At 40.7% G+C, this 22,147-nt stretch overlaps 1 protein-coding gene across 1 annotated transcript; it reads left to right on the top strand.

Annotated features, from left to right (window-relative positions):
• Nucleotides 1-6,372: 6,372 nt before the first annotated feature.
• LOC149301026 (aldehyde dehydrogenase family 3 member A2-like) lies at nucleotides 6,373-16,671 on the top strand. The gene is made up of 10 exons (XM_089484561.1): nucleotides 6,373-6,525; nucleotides 7,835-8,066; nucleotides 8,675-8,760; nucleotides 8,897-9,105; nucleotides 9,977-10,094; nucleotides 11,107-11,248; nucleotides 13,359-13,525; nucleotides 14,405-14,504; nucleotides 14,882-15,117; nucleotides 16,594-16,671. The coding sequence occupies exons 1-10, from the start codon at nucleotides 6,373-6,375 to the stop codon at nucleotides 16,669-16,671; spliced, it is 1,521 nt and encodes a 506-aa protein (XP_089340687.1).
• Nucleotides 16,672-22,147: the final 5,476 nt, after the last annotated feature.

Here is a 22,147-nt window from a genome sequence, read left to right as displayed (position 1 = left end):
CCATTAACAACACGACTATCTCTCCTACTAACCAGGCCCGATGCCTTGGGGTCATCCTTGACTCAAACCTCTCCTTCATCCCTCACATTCAGTCCCTCGCCAGATCCTGCCGCTTGCACCTAAAAAACATCTCTCGTATCCGCCCATTCCTCACCCAAGAATCCACAAAAACCCTGGTTCATTCCCTTATTTCCCGTCTTGACTACTGCAACACTCTTCTGGTTGGCACTCCACTGTCTCGACTCTCTCCTCTACAGTCTATCCTTAATGCGGCTGCTAGGCTCCTCTGTCTTGCACGTCGCTCCTCTTCTGCTTCCCCCCTCTGTGAAACCCTCCACTGGCTCCCAATTACCTTTAGAATTAAATTTAAGATCCTGGTACTGACATATAAGGCCATCCATAATACTGCTCCTCCGTACATTTCTGACCTCATTAGCAAATACTCTCCTACTCGATCCCTACGTTCCTCCCATGGGCTAAGGCTCTCCTCCTCACTCATCACCTCTTCCTTTTCCCGTCTACAAGATTTCACTCGAGCTGCCCCATATCTCTGGAATCTACTCCCAAGGAACCTTCAGCATTCTCCCTCCCTCCCAACATTCAAGAAACATCTAAAAACCCACTTCTTCAGAGAAGCATACCATCTTAGCTGCTAGAACTTCCTTGTCATCGATACAAGCACCACAATACCTCTCACCCTTTCTCTATGCCTTATGTTTGTCACCCCATTTCCCTCTAGATTGTAAGCTTGCGAGCAGGGCTCTCTCCACCAAATGTATCGGTTTGTCTTAGTCTGTCAATTCTTGTCTTGTCATATCCCTTGAATTTATGTATTGTATTAAGCGCTGCGTAAACTGTTGGCGCTATACAAATAAAGGATAATAATAATAATAATAATATTTTTTTTCCCGTGCCGCCGCCATCTTGTTGATGGCGAAGATCACCGGCAGCTGCGGCTGTGACCGCTCTCCGGAGCGGTCACAGCCCATCCAAAGGTAAGTGTTTGGTGTCGCTGGATGCCTCCTGATCGAGGCATTCCAGCGACACCATTTAAGTTTAGGAGGCGATCGTTGACCGCCTCCTAAACGCTTTTAAAACGGGCGTCCGCCGCCATACAATGTATGGCGGCTGTTGACGCCCCGGGGAGGGGCCAGACATGGCCCCCGATGCCGATCTCGGCGTTACTGAATGCCTCGACATCGAGGCATTACAGTAACGCCGTTTAAACGAAGAAAGTGATCGTTGATCACTTTCTAAGCTTATTTAATTTTTTGACGGTTCAGGACCGTCAAAGGTCATTTAGTGACCTTCCTGTCATGACGGTCCTGAACCGGCAAAGGTCGCGAAGGGGTTAAATATGGTGTTTTCTAAGTAGGTTTGTTATTTAGATCTAGCAGCCTCTCCTGAAGTTAAGTAAATAATGCACAATAAATTACTCACAAAGTACCACGCACTGTGCCAATGAGGCAACAATTGCAAAATAAGACATGTGGCAAACTTTATTCCAAGAACAATAATGCTGGAACATCTGCATAAGTGTTAGAGCTGGATTAACACCACAACTTCCATCACCACAATCACAGCAGTATAACTCCTATCATTATAAAGTGATCCGGACACTGAAGGTGTTACAGTGTATCTCTTATAATTAAAGCAAGATTGACATTGGAAGTAACTCCCATTACTATATACCGAGCTAGACAGTGGTTCAGCATAACTCCCAATGTCACATTAATATATCAATATCACTTTTTAATTGTGTGCTGGGCCACTTCTGTAAACTTTCCTAGTTTTTAAACCAAGTAGCTGAAGGTAAAGCATGTGTCCAATAATTATACATTAAGGGCCAGTTTAAATATATAAAAGGACCAGCTACAGGAAACTATAGGATACGAACATTGATTCATCACAGATCAACAAATTAAATATTTATGGGGTAAACAAAATTGGAATAAAAAAGACAGAAAACTACCAAAAGTGAAAAATGCACATTACTATTTATTGACCCCACATAACAGGCACAGATCATAGGCCGCACACACCAAAGGCCAGCCCCGGCACAAGGTTGCACTTATAGGACTTGCCCATTACCCAGATTGCATCCACAGTACTTGCCCCAGCACCCAGACTGCACTCAGAGGACTTACCCCAGCACCCCTCCCTTCTCACTATCCACCCCCCCCTTTTCTAATTCACTTACCTTGCTAAAGTCCTGTGGTAGGAACGCAAGGCCTCTTTCTCGCTGCACCGTTGTGGTACATGCAGGTTTACTGCCGAGCGCTGGGATATGACATCATATTTCATCGCTCCACATCAAGCGCCGACACCACGACCGAGACCTCGTGCTCCCATCACCGCAGTCAGGGGAGCCCCGAGGTGGGTAGTGGCAGGGAGCAGTTGTTGAAACCTTTTCATGAGCGACTGCTCTGCGCCTCTCTCTCCTTTGCTCCCTGCCGCCTTGGTGCGGCCCTGTGAGTACTAAATGAGCCCGAAAAATGCCTACGGATCCACGTCCAAAGAGAAGAGTTTCTGCATTTTTCTGGTCTCTTGGAGTGCTTCAGGAAAAGGGCAGAGCCACAGCCTCTCCCCCATTCCTCCAATCGGGGGAGGGTGTGTAAGAAGGCTCCGCCCTTTTGCAGAAGTGCTCCAGGAGGCCTGGATAAAACAGCGGATACCTGAGAGAAGCCGGCCGAGAAAGAACAGGCAAGACAAGAAGTGGAGATGGTAGGAGAGTGATGACAAACTTCTTTTCAAATGGAAAAGAAAGAGCAGGAAGCATAATTCGCTGTCTGAAAACGAATGAATCAAAAACGAAACAAAACAATTTTCCTAAAACGTTTTTCCCCATACATTTGGCTAAGATGTGGCAGTGATTGCGATCCTGTAACATCTGGAGTAACATAAAATGAGTAACAGAAGAGGCTTTTCACACAAAAATATATTTGTAGTACTCGAGCGTGCAGAGGCCGGTTTGCTGAAATCTTTACTATCCCTTTAAAAGCTATTACGCAACTTGGCATCCAACTTGTATTTTATTTACTCACAAGATTTACCATTCCTTCAGTCATCGCAAAATGCTTTGCAATATGGGATTTTGAGGTGATGTAAAGCTATAGCGTGGAGAAAGCCCGCGCGATTAACATTACTGAGGTGATTTGGTCGATAAGCAGTGCCACATCGGACTTCAGCCAGGTCCGCCACAGCCCAGTGTCACGTGCTCCGGGGGCGGGGCATAAAGCGCTGTCCTGGATCGAGCTGTGTGTTTGTCTGTCACTGCTGAAGCCTCCTGACCCGTCACTGGCGCCCCGAGTCTCTGACCATCACCCGCAGGTAGGAAGAGCAGACGGTACAATGCAAGGTGTTCCCCCCTTCTTACGTAGCAGTTCCCCTCAATCCGGAAGCATGTCAGTGTGACGTAGGGTGGGCTCTGTCTATACGCAAAAGAGGTTGCTGAGGGAGGGGGTGCGAGCAGCTGTTTGCCCCCCCCCCCGATTACCATCCACGGATCTTGTTGTGATGCCTGCGTGTTAACCCATTTTCTGCCATGATGGTCTACAATAGACTAATCTGCACTAGAGGCATATTTGTGGAATGTGATCGCAGGGCAATAATAACCAGTTTTAAGTTTAAATGCAGAAAGTGTGTTGGAATGTAGTCATTGTCTATTGAAAGCTGTTACTGGGATATCGTGACATATGACAATATGACCAGCAGATTAGTGATCGATAAGGTCTGTGCAGGTCGCGATAAAGCCCTAGGGGAACCCACCCTCTCTAATCTCACCCATTTTTAAACGAAATTCAAAATGAAACTCCACTAATGCTGGTGTTCTTTTTTGTCTCCTTATGATTATTCACCAAGTCACCCTTGTTTACAATTTACTTAAAGAAAGGGAACACTTTTGATCACCTATTTGAGTATAATATGTTACCTTTACTATCCAGAGGAGGAAGCCCTCTGATACTCTTTCCTCTATTCAATATATTTGGCAATATATACATACAGCATTAACATAAACTGCATGGATTGCCATACCTACCAACTGTCCCTGTCCATGGTCCTCTTTCCTACTAATGCATGTAAATATTATGTATGTATTGATTCAGACAGGGCTGTCTTTAACGCAGGGCAAAAGGGGCAGCTGCCCTGGGTCCAGTCATTCCTGGTGGACCCTTGGGACCCAGGCAGCACTTTGACAGGGGGGAATTGGGTCGGCAAGTTGTCCGCCAACAAAATTCATTGTCGCCTAAACTACAAAATCCCATATTTTGCTGATACTTAAAAAAAAAATTATTAAAGGGACAGTCTAATGTCCTTGACACTCCTACTATAGAGGAATGCATATTTAAGTACTCTGTGAGCTTTGCATTGCTGATCGCAATGTTTGCAATTAGCCAGCAGAGGGAGCATTCAGAGAGTTCTCAAATGACATTCAGGTGGGTGGGACTGTCTGATCATGTAATAGGGCATTTCTATTAGACAGCCTGATCACCTATACAGAGGCAGGGAGATTTCCCCCGCTGCAAAAGTCAGGAGAAACAGGTGCATCCAAGGGGGCATGTAGGCACACGCTTTATGGACATGCCTGTATATGTTAATAGGGCTGTTAGAAGGTTAAAATAAATGCAGTCAGTTCACGTGGATTAAAAGTCCAGCACTGGGTGAGGTGTTGCTAAGGTGTGGCACTGAATTTCCGCAGACTCACACTTTGTGGAAAACCTGCCACTAAACTTTTTTTTTTTTTACTACTGATTTCTAATATTTTGGCATTTTAGAAAATTATTCTTTATGTTAAAAGTATGTTGCAGTATTGTCCCTTTTAAGGGTTTAAGAGATTAACTTGACCATGTTCACATGCCTGCTCAAGAAGCCGGTCTCTGACAGTACAGAAGGCAACAGTGTCCATGAAGTGCTGTTTTACCCTTGCTTAACACACTGGCATATTTTGGCTGGTCACTGCCCTACGTCTAACCTAGGGCACCCCCCACCACTTTCCTCCGAAGCTGCTGTCCTTTATCCTGAGCACCAGGATATAACATCATAGTTAAGGACACGCAGCTCCGAGTAGGTAAGCTTGGGAGGCTGTGTCGGTCTATATGGACTGATTACAGGGGATCTATTATGTCCCCAGCCGATCCAAAGAGTAGTTGAGCGTTGAGGAATCTAATTGCCCAATAGTATAATTGGCATAAGCTATAAAACACCACTAGCTTAACGGTCAAAATCAACTGTAAGGTACAATTTATTTGTACTTTGACTTATGCCTTTGCCTAGCACTTTGGCCCATCTGATATCCAGTTCAAATATATAGCAGTGTTTTCCGCCAGGTTTCCTTCAGTTTAACACGTCATCGTCTTGCATCTACTCTATGAAATCCACACAGAAGAGATCTTAAAGCAACGGCAGGTTATTTTTTCTGCATGTCACTGTGACTCAGATGTAACCATCTTTGTTTAGTTCTCCCAGTGGTTTATTGTTAACGCAGTACAGTAAAAAAAATACTTTGGTGCTGTGACTTACTCTTTGTTAGGTGCAGGGAAACAGATTAAACTGGACAGTCACGGTTTGCCAGGTAACATTAAACTCCAAGCTCCATGGGTTAGAATGAGACTGGTGATAGTTGAATATGGTGCATAATGTAAGACGTGAATGTTGCCTCTGTCTTCGAAATGGCATTATAGCAGCTGGTGATCAGAATACTTTCTTACTTTTTTTTGGCCTGAGGAGATAAAAATATAGCCAAATGCATAAGAAACCATGTACCTCTGACAGCAAAGACAATAGCAAATACTATGCAGTTAAATAAAAACATAGAAACTGGAAGTGTCCTCAAGATTGTAAGCTTGCGAGCAGGGCTCTCTCCACCTAATGCATCGGTTTGTCTTAGTCTGTCAATTCTCGTCTTGTCATACCCCTTGAATATATGTATTGTATTAGGCACTGCGTAAATCTTGGCGCTATAGAAATTAAAGATAACAATAATAGTAAAGTGTGAGAGCTGGCAATGTACACGTCAGTCTCCTTTTTCATGGTCAATGATGAAATGGAAGGAGGGGGTCCTTTCCTGCAGGAAATCTGGCTTAACCTTTAGTAGGAGGGGTAATAATTATAAGAATCCTTCACATCAGGTTTCATAATTAAGATAAAATGAGGTTCTAAATAGGTGCTCTGACAGCGTTTACAATTAACAAAAAGGAAATCATTAATTCGGAAACAATGTTTTAGTAACTAGTTATTGGTAAACAGTGCTGTCCCATTAAATGTTGCCATTTGTGTGTTGCATACCTAAAACTAAAATGTTTACTATCCTGTGTTTCCTTTTTTTGCATTATTTGATTCCTTATTTTTCTTTCAGCCGTACGAAGTAATAAGATGAAGCAGATCGTGGAGAGAGCGAGGCAGGCCTATGCCACCGGAAAGACCCGTTCTTTAGAGTTTAGACTCCAGCAACTTCGGGCCTTCAAGAGAATGTTTATTGAGAAGGAAGATGACATCAAGAAAGCACTAAAAGCAGACTTAAACAAGGTGCTTCATCCATAAGGATTTCACTTGTTTTGTAAAACATGCCTTGCATAATAGAGGGGCCCTCTAAAAACATGATTTTATTATCACTGAATGGGAGCATGGAAGTTATACCCTTGTTTCATTTATTCTATGCGCCAAGTAAGCAAACCTGAAATCTTCAAAATGATTAAGAAGTAGCTAGAGCCTGATGTTTGAAGACCTTGAATACTCATGTCTGATCTTGAGTCATCCTTGTCCAATATCAATCTGTCAAATGATTGAAGTTATTAGCACATTAGATCCTAAACCCACATTGTTCCACATTCAAAAGTCATTTCCGAACACCTCTGTAAAATATCTGTCGATGTATAAATGTCTGGGAAAGGTTACACGCCTATTAGTAAGGCTCTGGGGCTTTTGTCAAAGCCATATTGACCATATGGAGTAGGTTTGGGATTGGTGCATAAAATCATCCCTAGCAGAACATCAGGGACGTGCAACCCTGTCTTGACTTAGCTAAGCAGGCTTAATTTAGAATTAAATATGTGCAAGATATGTTATTTTGTAACTGTGTATAATGTGCGCATCCTAAAATAAGAAGAAAAAAAAAGTGCTGAATACAATTTTAAGTAAAGTATTAAGTAAGTAAAGTATTATTTGGTCTTTGGCCAATTTTCTTACTGTATTAGCATATATGACCTAAGTGGGGAAATATTTTTTAAAAAAAAGCTAACTTTAGTTAAGAGAGACAGGCTTAAAACACAACTAAAAAGGAAACTCCAATCTAACAAAGATATACCCAGAGAAATGATAGATCTTTAAAATGAAGACACAGTATTTGTTAGCATGTAATATGTATACTTGGCAACTAACGATTTTGCGGCTGGAAGCTCTCCATCGCCTTTTAGGAGTGGCTTCATGAAGAGTACAGGGCTAGCCACACATAGGTTTAGGGCTATCCCCCAACAGCCTTTAGTGGACTGGGAGTAGGCAGAACACATGTGGGCAGTAGACACCACAAAGGCTACTTCCCTGCCTGAAGAAAGACAAAACTGACCTGGGGAAGAAGGGCTTCATCCAGAGACTCGGGGAGTTCCCAGAAATGATGATAAGCTGAAGTAGCTTTGATTTTCTTTGATTCCTTATTTTTAGTATATTAACCTGATCTGGAGTCATTGTGTAGGAACTGCGCTTAGCAGAGTATCATAATGTATTTCATTTGACAATTTTGTAGAATTGTAAAAGAGGCTAGTGTAATTTGTGAGAGGGATTGGGCGCTCCTGTCTGTAAGCATGTAATGATTTTGTTTTGTGATTTATCTCAATTTTAGAATGAATGCGCATCTTACACCCATGAGATCATGGGAATGTTGGGAGAAATTAACTTGGCCCTGGACAAGCTTGCTGAATGGTCAGCACCTCAGCATGTGTCAAGGAATCTAATGACCTTGAGAGATGACGTGTATATCCAGTATGAACCGCTTGGAGTTGTCCTGATTATTGGGGCTTGGAATTACCCTGTGGTGGTTCTTCTGCAGCCCCTAGTGGGTGCCATTGCAGCAGGTACAGCAGTACAGTTTGCACAATCATATTCTGTATGTTTATTGTGTATATATTTTCTACATGTATTTATATGTCTATGATTATAGTCATTTAAGTAAAGGGACACTCCAGCCATCATATGCCCTTTAATGCATATGACAGCTGAGTGGTCCCATTACATTTCATGTGGTCCTTGTTTATTGTTAATCAGTGTGTAGACAAAGAGGTGAATTCGCAAAAGGGCTGAATTTGCCCCAACGTGAAATTTTTTTGCCTCACAGTGTTCATTAAAATGTCTGGACTGGTTCTGCACTCCTGTGCAGCAGGTTTTAACTGGATTGAATTTTTGGGAGTCAGCAGATGATACACCGCTCCCAAGCACTCGCTCTCTGGGCAGTCATCTGAGGTCATCCTTATATTCACTTTCTGCTAAACTATGGAATTAGTGCCTACTCAAGAGAGGATGGTTCCCCTTCACTTCCTGGACATTGCAGTGTAATATGTGAAGTGTGTGTGTGTGTGTGTGTGTGTGTGTGTGTTGCTCAACACTTGGTTAGTCAGCCTCTGAATGGCAATACATTGTTGCACTTGTGTGGTTAATGCTGCGTTTTTTTTGGCGCTCCCCTAAGGTAATGCAGCTGTTTTGAAACCTTCTGAAGTCAGCGAAAACACAGCCAAGCTTTTGGAGAAAATCATTCCACAGTATTTAGACAAGGTACTATTACTGTCATTTCTCATTATAAGTCTAAAAACACTATTTCAGATGTTTTTTTCCAATTACCAAGCAGGGCTTGACTGTCTTTGAAATGATATATACTGTTTATGATGAGATGCCATCTCTGTTGTTGTAGGATCTGTACCCTGTGGTGAATGGTGGAGTACCAGAAACAACAGAGTTACTAAATCAAAGATTTGACCATATCTTCTATACTGGCAGTACTGGTGTGGGCAAAGTCATAATGTCAGCTGCTTCCAAGTTCCTGACACCTGTAACCCTTGAGCTGGGAGGGAAGAGTCCATGTTATATCGATAAGAACTGTGATATTGATATTGCTAGTAGGTGAGTTGAACTTTGTTGTCTCAAAGAGGGTAAAGGTTACTTTTTCATTGAAACAGAATTTGATGGGAGATAAGAGCCATTCAGGTTCACAGATTTATTGTCCTCTGATTAATTAGACTAACGCGTCGTTCATGCCAGGCAGCAACCTACCAAGGCTGACCGAGTCACTGTTTCTACATCATTGTAGTTTGTAGGCTGATGAAAGGTTTAATTAATTAAGAGTATCCGTCTCTGTATATGAAAATGATTGCTGTATGAGCTGTGTGTGTACATTTTTTATTTTGAAATTCTTTTTTTATTGCATTTCACTGCAACAATACATACATGAGAGAGTTGTATACAGGGGGTAACTGCAAAACGTGGAAAATAACTTACAGCCACCTGTATAAATGTGTTTTGGTGGCCATGATTTGAATACATATAATATGGGGATAATATCTGATAAAATATTGGGCTATTCTGTTTTTCTCAAGGGAGATATTTTATTATTGTGTTTTACTATCTTATCTGATTTTATGGTTCTGGGATCAGCCATGGCCTCAAACATACACTCAAGGTAATAAATCACTGTATATAATAAAGTATCTATAGAGTGCAACCATATTACTATTAGAATAGAGAGAGTAAAAATTAATAATATACGAAATTGAGAATAAGATTAGTATACATTAAGGCATATTGATACAGAACGGGAAGAGGGCCCTGCTTCTGTAAGCCTAAATCTTTTAGAGGGTTGAGAAGAAATGCTTGATTGTGGTGAGAGTTGTGTGGAGGGTCAGTGATGTGAATATTTTGAAGGTGGGTGGTATAGCATTTTAAGATAACAGAAAATATATAGGCTTACATTTTTTATTTATTTTTACTCCAATAGACGCATAACTTGGGGTAAGTTTCTCAACTGTGGTCAGACATGTATCGCCCCTGATTATGTGCTGTGTGACAAGTCTATCCAGGGAAAACTGGTGGAAAAAATCAGAGAAACGCTTAAGGTACGTGGTGAATATATGTAGAAATTAAACTCTCTACAAGTTTTACAGCTTATTAATTTGAATACTCCTTACTTATGCCTTGCGCTTAATCACACATAAGCTGGTATCTCATTCTGTTTGGTGAGCCAAATCCATAAAAGGTTATAGTTTATAAACTACAAAGTGTTGGTAAACATCAAAAAGTACCATGCTTCTGGTGCTTAAAAATAATTATGTACTGTATAATATTATATATATATATATATATATATATATATATATATATTCAAAAGTGTCAGAGCTGCACAGTCTTAACCTAAAATATCACAAAACCATGCAGCATGTTCACATAATATAAATACCCCCAGTGCATTGTGAATAACATATATGAACAAATAAAATAAGTTATGCACTGTTTTTTTCAGAATTACACAAATTCACTTTATATGCTGTCCAGAATAAAATTATAACTATAACTATGTAACTATGTAAAAACATGAAAATCACAAATTGCTTCAGGTGATTTCTGAGATTCTTGATCTACAGATCCATTAGTAGCTGCCTTAATGATGTTTCCTCAAGAGCTTCCCTCCTCCACAACAAAGTTGATCAAATATATTTTATTAGCAGCCAAGGTTCAGGTATGAAGACACTGAAATCGGTTGCTTCCCCCTACGCTGAAGAAGGTCTTGGGGATGATACATTTTTATCCAAGACATGGAACATATATAAAATTGTCGCCAATTTTCCCCTGAGAAGTATGTATAATACCAGGATCACTAATGTAGGGCTCTATCAAAATAATCTATTAAAGCCCATAATATTTAACGGTGAGAACAGACCTTATGTTGAGCTATACACAATAATGACGGCTTCCGCTGAACCGTGTTACATGTTCCTAACTTCTCCCACTCGATGTAGCAAAGTCATGAAGTATGTTTCAACAAAAAATAGGCCTCATCAAGGTGCAGAACCATGATAGCCTGAGAAATTCTAAAACTTTTTTTAATTACGGTATATATGTTCTTTTAAGGAATTTTATGGGGAAAATGCCAAAGAGTCTCCAGATTATGAAAGGATTATCAGCGGGCGTCATTTTAAACGCCTGCTCGGATTGATGGAAGGACAGAAGATTGTTATTGGAGGGGACCATGACGAAGCAGCATGTTATATTGGTAATGTGACTTTTTCTTTTGAATTCCTTTAACAAATATATTGCTGTAATAGATTTTACTGGCTAACTGAAAGACACATTGTGGTTAGGTAAAATAATTTTAGTTTCTCTTTATGCAGTGATTGGGCCACAGAGTAGGCAGCCTAATATGGCATCTTGATATTATGGTAGCAGATGTTGTGGGGGTGGGCAGCTGGGGAATTAAATAGACTGCTGTTGCCCGCTAATTAGTTGTAAGATCAGATGTCTGGCATGCTGCTGGAGAAAAAACGTCCTTCCTATTGGGGATTGTGACAAGTGCCCCTCTCTAAAATCTATTCTCCCAATGCAAAAAAGAAATGGAATCAAAACAAAAACACATTAAGTAAGTACAGTTTGTTTTTTTAATGGGTTTAACAAAAAATATAGACTGATTGACTTTTGTTGACTTCAGCTGTCATCACTCTCAGCTACAATGGTGATATTGAGCGCCAGAGATAAAAAAGGTTGTATACCTACGATTACAGAATTTCCTGCTATATTGTGTACTGTGCCCTTTATGGGCTGTTTAAGTAATCCAAATTTTATAAAAACACACCTATTAACTGTTTACAAAAGGGATGTGGCAGTTTGTAGTTACTTTTGCTATTTTGTTTGGAAATTATAGGCAGTAATTGGGAAGAATTGTGTAAAACCAAATGCTTAGTTAAGACTTAAAGGTTTGCTAAAAGAAGACAATTAAAATAGCTATAATATAGTAAAGCCTAAAGCCCCTAGAGCACTCTGCCATTTGACTATCCCCTTAATTTTTCCTCTAATTTAGTGGAATGTAGTTCTCAGAAGAAAGAGCAGATTTTGGCATAATAAATGATTCTAGTGCTAATAAGTGAATTTAATTATGCCAAAAGCTATGCAGATAACAACTTCCTTGTAAAATAGATGTGTCTACTTTATGCAAGGAATACAAAGACTGCAGATGTAGCTCTAAAGGCCGCAAATGTTGAGTGCTTTGCTGAAAGAATCCAAGTGTGCAGGGCTGGCCTTAGTTCTTGAGTCCACCCCTGTGCCTCATCTCATCTCTCTCATTTCTCTTTATCACTACTCATATTTCACTTTCTCTTCCCTTTCTTTTCCATACTTTATCTTGCCCTTTTCTCCCTACGTGTCCCTTTATCTTCTATTTCTCCCATTTCTGTTCATCATATCTCTCCACTTTTTAATTCTCTCTCCCCTTATTCATTCTCTCTCCCCTTATTCATTCTCTCTCTCCCCTTATTGATTCTCTCTTCCCTTATTCATTCTCTCTTCCCTTTCTCGTTATCTCTTCCTTTTCCCCATCTTTTCTTTCTCTTTATCTCCCAGTTCTTCCCTTTTCTCCTGTTTCTCTCTCCACCTCATTCTCTCTTTCTCCCTATAACTTTTTCTTTATCTCTCCATTTTCTTATTATCTACTGCTCCTCTTCCTCCCCATCTCTTGCCTTTTTGAAGTCCTGTGGTGGTGAGTGCAAGTTCTGTTCATACAAACCTCTGTCTCAGTTCTCCATCGTGGTGTGCGCGGCTTCAGTGCTAAACGCCAGTATTTGACATCATGTCCCAGTGCTCAACATCAATAGTCATCACAAATGAGCAGTAAAACAGTTGTCTGTATGAAGAGACCTCGTACTCCCTTTATTTTAGGCAACTTAGAGGTAGATCCATGATCTTTCCAAATTGCCCTGCTCCTCCAGCGATGTCCAGTCCTTCTCTATTAAGAGCTGGCAGGGTGGCCGACGTCGGTGTGTGCCTGTCTGCTGCTGCAGAGAGATGGCTGAAGTGTGGAGATCTTTTGATCTCCCCACCCAAAGCTTCTGGCAGAGCCACAGATGAGGTAGCCTCCTGGATGTCCTGCGCGATCGCACATGTCGCGCATCCTTAACGTCGGCCCTGCAAGTATAAGAGCCGTTGTTGCTCTGCAGTATAACTATGATTATGTAAAAATGGAACAGCCTTTTCAGAGTGTGTTTGTTGCACCCCTTTGATCAAATAATCACAATTTATTAAACTCGGAGCTCTTTGCCGTTATCTCCATTTACACAGCGCAGACATATAAAAACATGTTCCTCAACCACTCATTGCTATTGCCTGTTTTACAGCACCAACGGTACTGGCTGATGTCAATCCAGAGTCGAAGGTCATGCAAGAAGAAATATTTGGGCCATTGCTTCCTATAATATCAGTTGGAAATTTAGAGGAAGCCATTACGTTCATTAATGAGAGAGAAAAGCCCCTCGCCCTGTATGTATTTTCAAATGATAAAAAGGTAAGTCAGAAAAGTTCTGTATGTGATATATATCAATATACTTAAAAAAAAAAAAAAAAAAAAAAAAAAAATATATATATATATATATATATATATATATATATATATATATATATATATATATATATATATGCAAAGTGTGTGGATTATACAGACATATATTTCAGATGCATGAAAGGATTCTGCAGAACGCCCCATATGCGTTTGGCTCTTTCTCTACCCTGCCCCACCTCGTTAGCTTACAGGAAATGTGTTGAACCCCTCTACTTCCCCTGTGCCCACCTGGTGAACCCACAACCTGTCAACTACAGCACTGGATCAACGAGAGTTTGTGTTCAGAAAGCATCCACTCGGTGCAAAGACAGGACCAGGCAGGGGGGTGCTCACAAAATACTTTAGCAGGCTTTCTTTGTGAGACTACATGGGGCACTGGACTGTCCGTGACACCCTCACAAATAAAAACAAAAGTATATTAAGGTACTTTGTGAGTACTTTAATATGCATTATTCCAAAACATAACATTGAAAGTACTTACCTTGGGTAGCAGCTACCAGTCTCCTCCGTGGTCCGACAATTCTATCCACTGATTGGCTGCTTGAAGCCTGGATTTTCACACACACAACATTTGCAGAACCAATGTTGGATTAAGGGTAAGTACATCAAATGCAAGTATATCACACTGCATGGAAAGTAGATGAGGACAGGCAAAGGGGCTAATGCATGTGGGGTACTCTGCAGGGTCCCCTCATTAGTTTCCAAGGAGAATTTTTTTGTTTAAGGGAAACTGATTTGGCATCGGTGGTATCAAACCCTTTAGGCTCACTTGTCACTGGCAGCCCTCAGTGGAACAAACTGTACGTTTAGTAATTTATCTTTCAGGTCATCAAAAAGATGATTGCGGAGACGTCCAGTGGTGGTGTAACAGCCAACGATGTTATTATGCACTTCTCAGTTACGGCACTGCCATTTGGAGGTGTTGGTAAGTACATAATTATAAAGATGATCATACTTTCTGCATATACCGTTATTATGCTCAACACAATGGGTTTAGAAAAAGGAGGCAATTGCAGGGGAGTATGATACGCATCCGTGCTGGTGAGCATTTCTGATTCTACATTGACCAATAGAGGTTTTTGTTTAAAAGGGATAGTGGGCCCAGGCAATGTGCCCTGTGCATATTATAGATGATTAAAAATAATGGATGATTGACTGATATTGTATACCAGACTGGATATTGTGTGTCCTAAACCAAAGCAGTTGGATTATTAAATGTAGAATGCCCCATGACCCCACTGTACTAAACAGACACTACTAGTTTGATATTATTAAATGTATTCCCACCTCATTTCTTTAAAGGTAACAGCGGCATGGGTGCCTACCATGGTAAACACACCTTTGATACTTTCTCCCATAAACGGGCTTGTCTCATCAAGTCTCTTGCCATGGAAGGGGTAAATAAAATCAGGTACCCCCCATACAACCTTAAAAAGTTGGAGTGGACCAAGTTTCTGCTGATGAATAAAGTGAACAAGAAAAAGCTGAGCCTGCTGCTTCTACCCATTGTAGCCGTGCTTGCTGCTGTAGTCTTTAAGGTAAGAAATAATGTAGTATGTTTCTTTCCATCTGTTATTATTAGTTTATAATAGTGTATATCTGTTTTTTCCTTATAGGAATTACCTACTTGTTTATTCTGTAGCATATACACTTGAGATTTTAGAAATAATTCATGGTGCCCAAAAGATGCCAGCTAGGTAGTGTGCTTTTCCTTCCGTCCGTTGATGGAAGTCTCACATGTTGGAGTACCCATGAGACACGTGCCTGGTGTTTTATTCTATATGGGAGGTTCTGTATTGAGAGGATAGAAACTGCTGATTGGTCTGTGACCAGTTCCAGCTTTTCTGTGGGTAAATTGAAGTTAAAAAAAGAAAGACAGATTGCTGCCTTTAAACAGTGGTTGGGTCCATGGATCAGGAACCCAGTATGGTTGGTAACCAAGTAAGGAGAAAAAAAAAAGGCCCAGTATGCCGCCAGTTGATCTGTTATGAACTGCCATATGATCAGATGGCTGGCATACTGGAAAAAAGCAGAGGTGAGGGATCATAGGTGCCTTGCACTCCAACCCCCCCCCCCCCTGATAAAAATGTAAGGACAAATAAAATAAACAAGGACACATTCATTGAGATGAATGGAGGACTACAACATCCTTCAGTCAGAATGGTGATAACGGTGTTGGGAGTCATAGTCCCTAAAGTGAGTGCATCAGGAACAACTTAATTGCAGGCATAAATTTACTAAGGGACATTGGAGCTTTTAAGAAAATTATTTAGTTTCCATCACTTCTAATATTTGGTTTCGATTTTTTTATTTTATTTTTTGTTATGTAATGCATGATTTGCCCTAATCTAGATATCTATTTATAGCTTAACTTGTCCTGAAATAAATATAATATATATATTTCACAAGTCTAATGTAAGCTGTGTCTAAGGTTTTTACCGAAATGCAAAATTACAAAAAATGCTCCAGCCTCTTATGCGACCTTGTTTCAGTCGCATACCAAAAGAGATCTCTGCCTAGATATATAATTTTTGTCAAGATAATTATAAAGAAATAAACTTGGACCACCCAGTAATTCAGCTTCAAAGCCAGTCCAACAAGGACAATGCAAAGTACACCCTCTGTGAGTGTGTGTGGTAGCTGTTGGTACTACTAGATGTTTCCACCTCACAATAACAGCACTTACAGTGGCCCAGAGCAGATCTAACAAGGCATACATTTTACACCACGACCCTTTCTACTGCCAATGTTTCCCAAGGAGATGGCTGCCCATGTGCTTGATTTTATATACCTGTTAGCAAAAGGTGTGACTGAAACACCTCAGTAGTTAGGAGGGGTGTCCACAAACTTTTGGTCATGTAGGTTATCGGTACATCCGTGTGTTTTGAAGAAATATACATACAGTCACTTACGTAAATAAGAGTGGCAACATACGATTCTTCATTCTCTTTTTGTTGTTTTCTTTCACATTGTTGACGTTGAGGTTAATACTGAATAATTTCGGGTTTTCTCAGAAGTATCGCTGGGAGCTGGCAGGCAGAGGGCTTCAGCTTGTGCAGGCATGTCAGAGACTGTGTTATAATCAAGACTGAATAGCAGATTTCAGGGAGCATCGTTGCTACTGTAACAGTGAGGTATGCAATTCCCCACAATTACCCCACATAAGTACACAGGGGAGCATGCCATACAGGGGTTTTAAACATTGATACTGCAAAGCTCTGGGAACAATCTTATCTAAAAAGGCAAACAGCCACATTCAAAGTCACTTTAATCCCCTTTCTTCCCCATTCTGATGCTTGGTTTGAACTTCCGCAAGTTGTCTTGACCATGCCTAAATGCATTGAGTTGCGTTAACTAGTGTTAACAAGTGTTAACAAGCAATTGGACAGGTATACCTAATAAAGTAGCCAATGAGTGTATATTAAAAAATGCAAATATGTTTGTGTACAATATAGTTGAATATCACTTTGCAGCTTTTGTCCAGGTGTTATATAGCAACATAGATATATAGCAATTAAGTGAGTAAATTGTAAGAAATGTTTTGCCAGTATTTCTTCTAGCTGTTTTTATTTTCTTCATCCCAGTCTGCAGAATCTTAATTCCTTGGCTTCCATGTGTACTGGATAAAGAGAACATCAGTACTAGGAAGATAGTATAAAATAGAATCTTATGTGATGGGATTGGGAGTACATCTTTACACTAAAAGTCGTCATACACGGAACGCCTGAAGCCACAATTTAGTGTAATTAATCCTTTTTAATAAAATATGCAGATTAAAATAGAGTAAAAATTACAAAACCTTTACTATTCCTCTCAATGATTTCTGGGCCTAGAAAGTTTTGTCCTCCGAAGCTACTACGAATTCGGGAGGGCGTTTTATCTCTAGATAAGTAAAAATTAAATAGTTCAGTTTATTCCTACAGTAAGTAAAGTGCCATGAAACTGAATACATACACCAGAACAGGCTGTGCCACACCGACACCCGCATCTGGACCGGCTAAGCTAACATTTTCCACACTGCTTATGTCTTTTGTGTTTTTGCCCCTTGTGTATCACCCCAGCCAGCCCTATGTGTATTTATACCCCCCAGCCTTCCCCTCCCTTTGGTATTTATTTTTGTGATGGCCCCAGCTGCCCCCCCTTGTGTGTGTGTGTGTATATATATATATATATATATATATATATATATATATATATATATATATATATACATACATACATACAATGTAGTTAATCAACCCTGGCACCCAGATTGCATCCACAGTTACCTGCTTAGCACCCAGATTGAAAGCATAGGACTTCCCCCCCCCAAAAAGCCTCCCTATGGCATTTCCCCCTCCCAAACAGCCAGTTGGTGGTGTATTTGCACCAAAACAACCTGCCTATGGCATCTTTGCCCCTAAACAGTCTCACACACATCTTTGCCCACACATGCACATTCATTCACTCATTCACAAATATTTATTCATTCATATACTAATTAATGGATACTCATTCATTCACTTATTCAGATATTTATTCATGCACAGATGCTCATTCATTCTCTCATTCAGATGCTCATTTATTCACTTATTCATTCACTCAATCTCACATACTCTTACATACAGCTTCCCTACCCCCTTACCTGAACTGCTGATGTCGCTAGGCTGCCCAGGGCCTGCTGCACAGTGTGCGAGCAATGCACAGGTAAGTAGCGAGCCCCTGCGGAAGTGATCGCCCGGGTCCCCTAGAGTGGCGGGCCTGTTTGCAGTTGCGACCCCATGACCGTGGCTGCTGCAGGCTCAAGGGGCAGCTGCCCCTTTTTCCCTGCGTTAAAGACGGCCCTGGCGGCCGCTTCAGCTGCAGCTCCATCAGCTGTCAAAATATCTTGTTTTAATAAATACACCATTATCTCTTTGTCATAGTAATGTATGTTAGAGATCCCTTGATTTATGTAAATAAAGTATTAATGTGCTTGATATTACACACTGGCTTTTTACATGTCTTCTTGCTTTGTTTTGCAGTTGATCTGAAACGGAGCCGCAGCAACAGAAACAACATCCGAGGTGTCCACTTCCAATGACTGCTGTCCTACTAAAATTACCTTTTTAATTTTAACTTAACTCTCAGGTTGTGTAGTGCAGTTTTTGACTGCGGCACTACCACTGTAAAGAATTACAGGTAAAAATAAGAAATCCCAAACATTGCCTACCATGGGCTACTTATTGGACATTTCATCAATTTGCTGTCTAAATAAATGGCATCTTTTCACAGCCCAATTGGAACAAGTATAGAAAGCTCTAAAGCATCCTCTGGGGTGTTTTATGAGACATTTGGGGGGGGATCCCCAAAATGTAAAGCATCTGTTTTAAACCAGTGTAAAAATCTTGGGTATCTTTTGTATAGCAGTTCTATTAAGGTTTTAGAAAATTAATCTTTTGCACTATTACCATACTTGGGAACTCTGTGGCTTCAGCTGCCCGGAGCCTCACCTTGCAGGATACTGGTGTCGGTGGGTAGACCCTGCCGATGTTACGGGCCGCATGCTATTTTTGGAGGGGAAGTGGGCAAAATCCAGAGAGTTTCCAGATATGACTATTACTGCGAACTAAAATAACCTATCCAAGGGAATTCCAGGTGTTGACAGCAATGCTGATTGTTAAGATATCTGAAATATGTAAATACTTTTTAATTCATAGATATCTGGCTTTCTATTACCATTAAAATATATGATCATTGATTTAAATGCCTCAGTTTTGTTTGTTTATAAATGAAGTATATCATTTTCGTGATGTAGTATTTTCAGTTTGTGATTGGGAGTATCTAAAGAGGGACAGCATTACAACGTGAGCCTTTAATTTGAAAAAGGTTTGAGCCTTTATAATGATGGTTGCAAGGAAATCCGTGTGTGAGCTACTCATCCAAACATACATGTGGCATACTTGAAGCACCCCATCAGTGGCACAAAACATCAGCACACGAAGGTGGTGGAAAGCTGCAGAGCTTCCCCGTAAGGAAAGTTCATTTCCAAATTACAAAGTTATTTAGGGGGCTTCCTGTTTTAAAACCTTTTCTAAATTGTTTTAGAAAAGAACCAGCAGCTTACAGGTTTTGTAAGAGAAAATAAAGTGGTTCAAGGACATTGGTCAAAAAAGTAATAGCAACACAAATGTATTCTGACGTAGATTTCTCCAGAAATTTGGGAACTAAACAAAACTAAACATAATCCATTTAAAAGTAACATCATGTATTAGAGAGAGATAGTGAGAACATTACATTAGATTTACACAGTTAGAGAACATAGAGGTACATCAGACACACAACCAGTGTATATTTATTTACTACGACCTTCATTATGTGCATTCACAGCATCAAAATATGCAACTTGAGACTAACGGAGAAGGTGTTGTGGCAGACCTCATTCCCTTCGCTGAGCCAGACCACCTTGGAGATGGTTAAGCCTACATTAGGCTCAGGTTGACACTGGCTCACTCAGCAAATTATATTTATTGCTCATTATTTATTTCAGCATAGCCTATAAAAAGGTATCCGGCAATAATAAAAAGATGCCACAGGTTGTATTCAGTGTAAATGTTACAGGATCCGGTCCATGGTTTAGTCAGTAAATGGAATGGCAGATGTTACTTGTGCTTGTCATTTGAGTTTTGCTACCCATGAAAGACCAAAATATATTCTGCAGGTGTTGCTTTTTTTTGTAAAAAGGATGTTTTTCATGCATTGAGGATCTGGATAAGATGCGTGAAATCATTCTGATATACAGAAGGAATATGGAGATGGAGAATTTAAAACAGATTTACCATAACTGAGCTGGTTTCAAATACACTGAGAATGATTACAATAATGGAGGGGCGTCCAACATGCGGCCCGCGGGACCTCGAGGTGCGGCCCGCGTGAGATCGGCAGCCAGGATCACAAGAGCCCTGCTGCTTACTTGTGGGAGGGTCTATTCTCTGCTTCCGTCCTTCTTCCTCTGTGGGGAGAACGAGGGAGGCCACGCCCCCTGCTGAAGTCTGTGATCGGCATTGAAAGAGCTAGTGATGGGAAGTTCGGATCATTAAAGTGAATCGGATCATTTCGATTCGTTCACTGAAATGATCCGATTCATGATCCGGATCTTCGGATCACTCAGTGTGCCTGCACGGAGTTACTGTTTTCCAGTAACTCTGTGCAGGCACACTAACGATTGGCCCCGCCCCTTTCATTATGAATCCTCCCCCCTGCCTCCAGTGATGTCAATGAAGGCAGAGAGTCGTTCAAAGATTCGGATCTTACAGGGATCCGAATCTTAGTGATCCGGATCATTGTAAGATCCGGATCGTTGAACGACTCTCTGCCTTCATTGGCATTCTAATCATTCAGAGAATGTCACCATACTGTTATAAATAATACATTAATAATCACTGCCCCCAGGATTTACATTCCCCTTTACCTGCAACTGCACCTTAAGCTAACTTTATTAAATTAATTAAATTAACCCTCACCATTAAATTAACCCTAAACACCCCATCAACCATGACTGCCCCTAAAATTAACCCTAAACACCCCATTAAGCATAACTGCCCCCAAATTAACCCTAAACACCTCATTAAGCATAACTGCCCCTAAATTAACACTAAAGACCCCATCAACAATACCAATTTATTAGGTAATTTATCTGGAGTACATGCAATTAATTTAGGGGCAGTTATGGTTAATGGAGTATTTAGGGTTAATTTCAGGGGCCGTTATGGTTAATGGGATCTTTACGGTTAATTTCAGGGGCAGTTATGGTTGATGGGGTATAAGGGTTCATTTTATGCTGATGACTGAGGGTTAATTTAATTAATTTAATAAAGTTAACTGTAGGTGCAGTTATAGGTAAAGGGGGGCAAACTCAGGGGAATCTAAATCCTGGGGGCAGTGTGAACATTATTAATGTATTTATTTATAAAAGTATGGTATCAGTAATATTCTCTGATTGATTCGAATCTCTGTAAGATTCGGATCCTTGTAAGATCATTCGACTCTTCGGATCATTCAACTCTTTGAACGACTCTCTGACTCTATGAGTCATCGTTCCTGTGTGAATTAATGAGCTGTAACCTGACCCCAGAGTCTGTGTCTGAGTGCTCTGCAGATGACTCACAGCTCTAGGATCAGGTTACAGCTGCATGATTCACAGACTGAACCGCTACAAATGAATCGTTCAGTCTAGTGAACCGATTCATCTGGATCACTAAAAAGAACCGGATCAAATGAACGATTCGTTCATGATCCGGACATCACTAGAAAGAGCTGTAGAGCAGGTAAGGGGGTGGGGGAGTGTGTTTGAATGAGTATGCCTGATTGAGGGAATTAATCTGTGAATGAATGAATTTGTGTGTGTGTGATAGCATGGATGTGTAAGTGCTGGAACCTAGGCATGATGGGACTGTGATTGCTGTTAACAATCCCACTACTATCATGCCAAATCAGCCAGTATATGCTGAAACCTGGCTAGCTGCCCCCTTGTGTATTGATGCTGCCAGCAGTATGGGGTCTGCACTTACAGCCACCCTGTACCAGCATGTACTGGCTGACTTGGGATGA

This window comes from Sceloporus occidentalis, unplaced genomic scaffold, assembly GCF_023333645.1.
Source record: "Sceloporus occidentalis isolate IW3139 unplaced genomic scaffold, rSceOcc1.0.p SCAF_22, whole genome shotgun sequence".
NCBI classification, from domain to species: Eukaryota; Metazoa; Chordata; class Lepidosauria; order Squamata; family Phrynosomatidae; genus Sceloporus; species Sceloporus occidentalis.
This window is presented reverse-complemented; position numbering and strand designations above follow the sequence as displayed.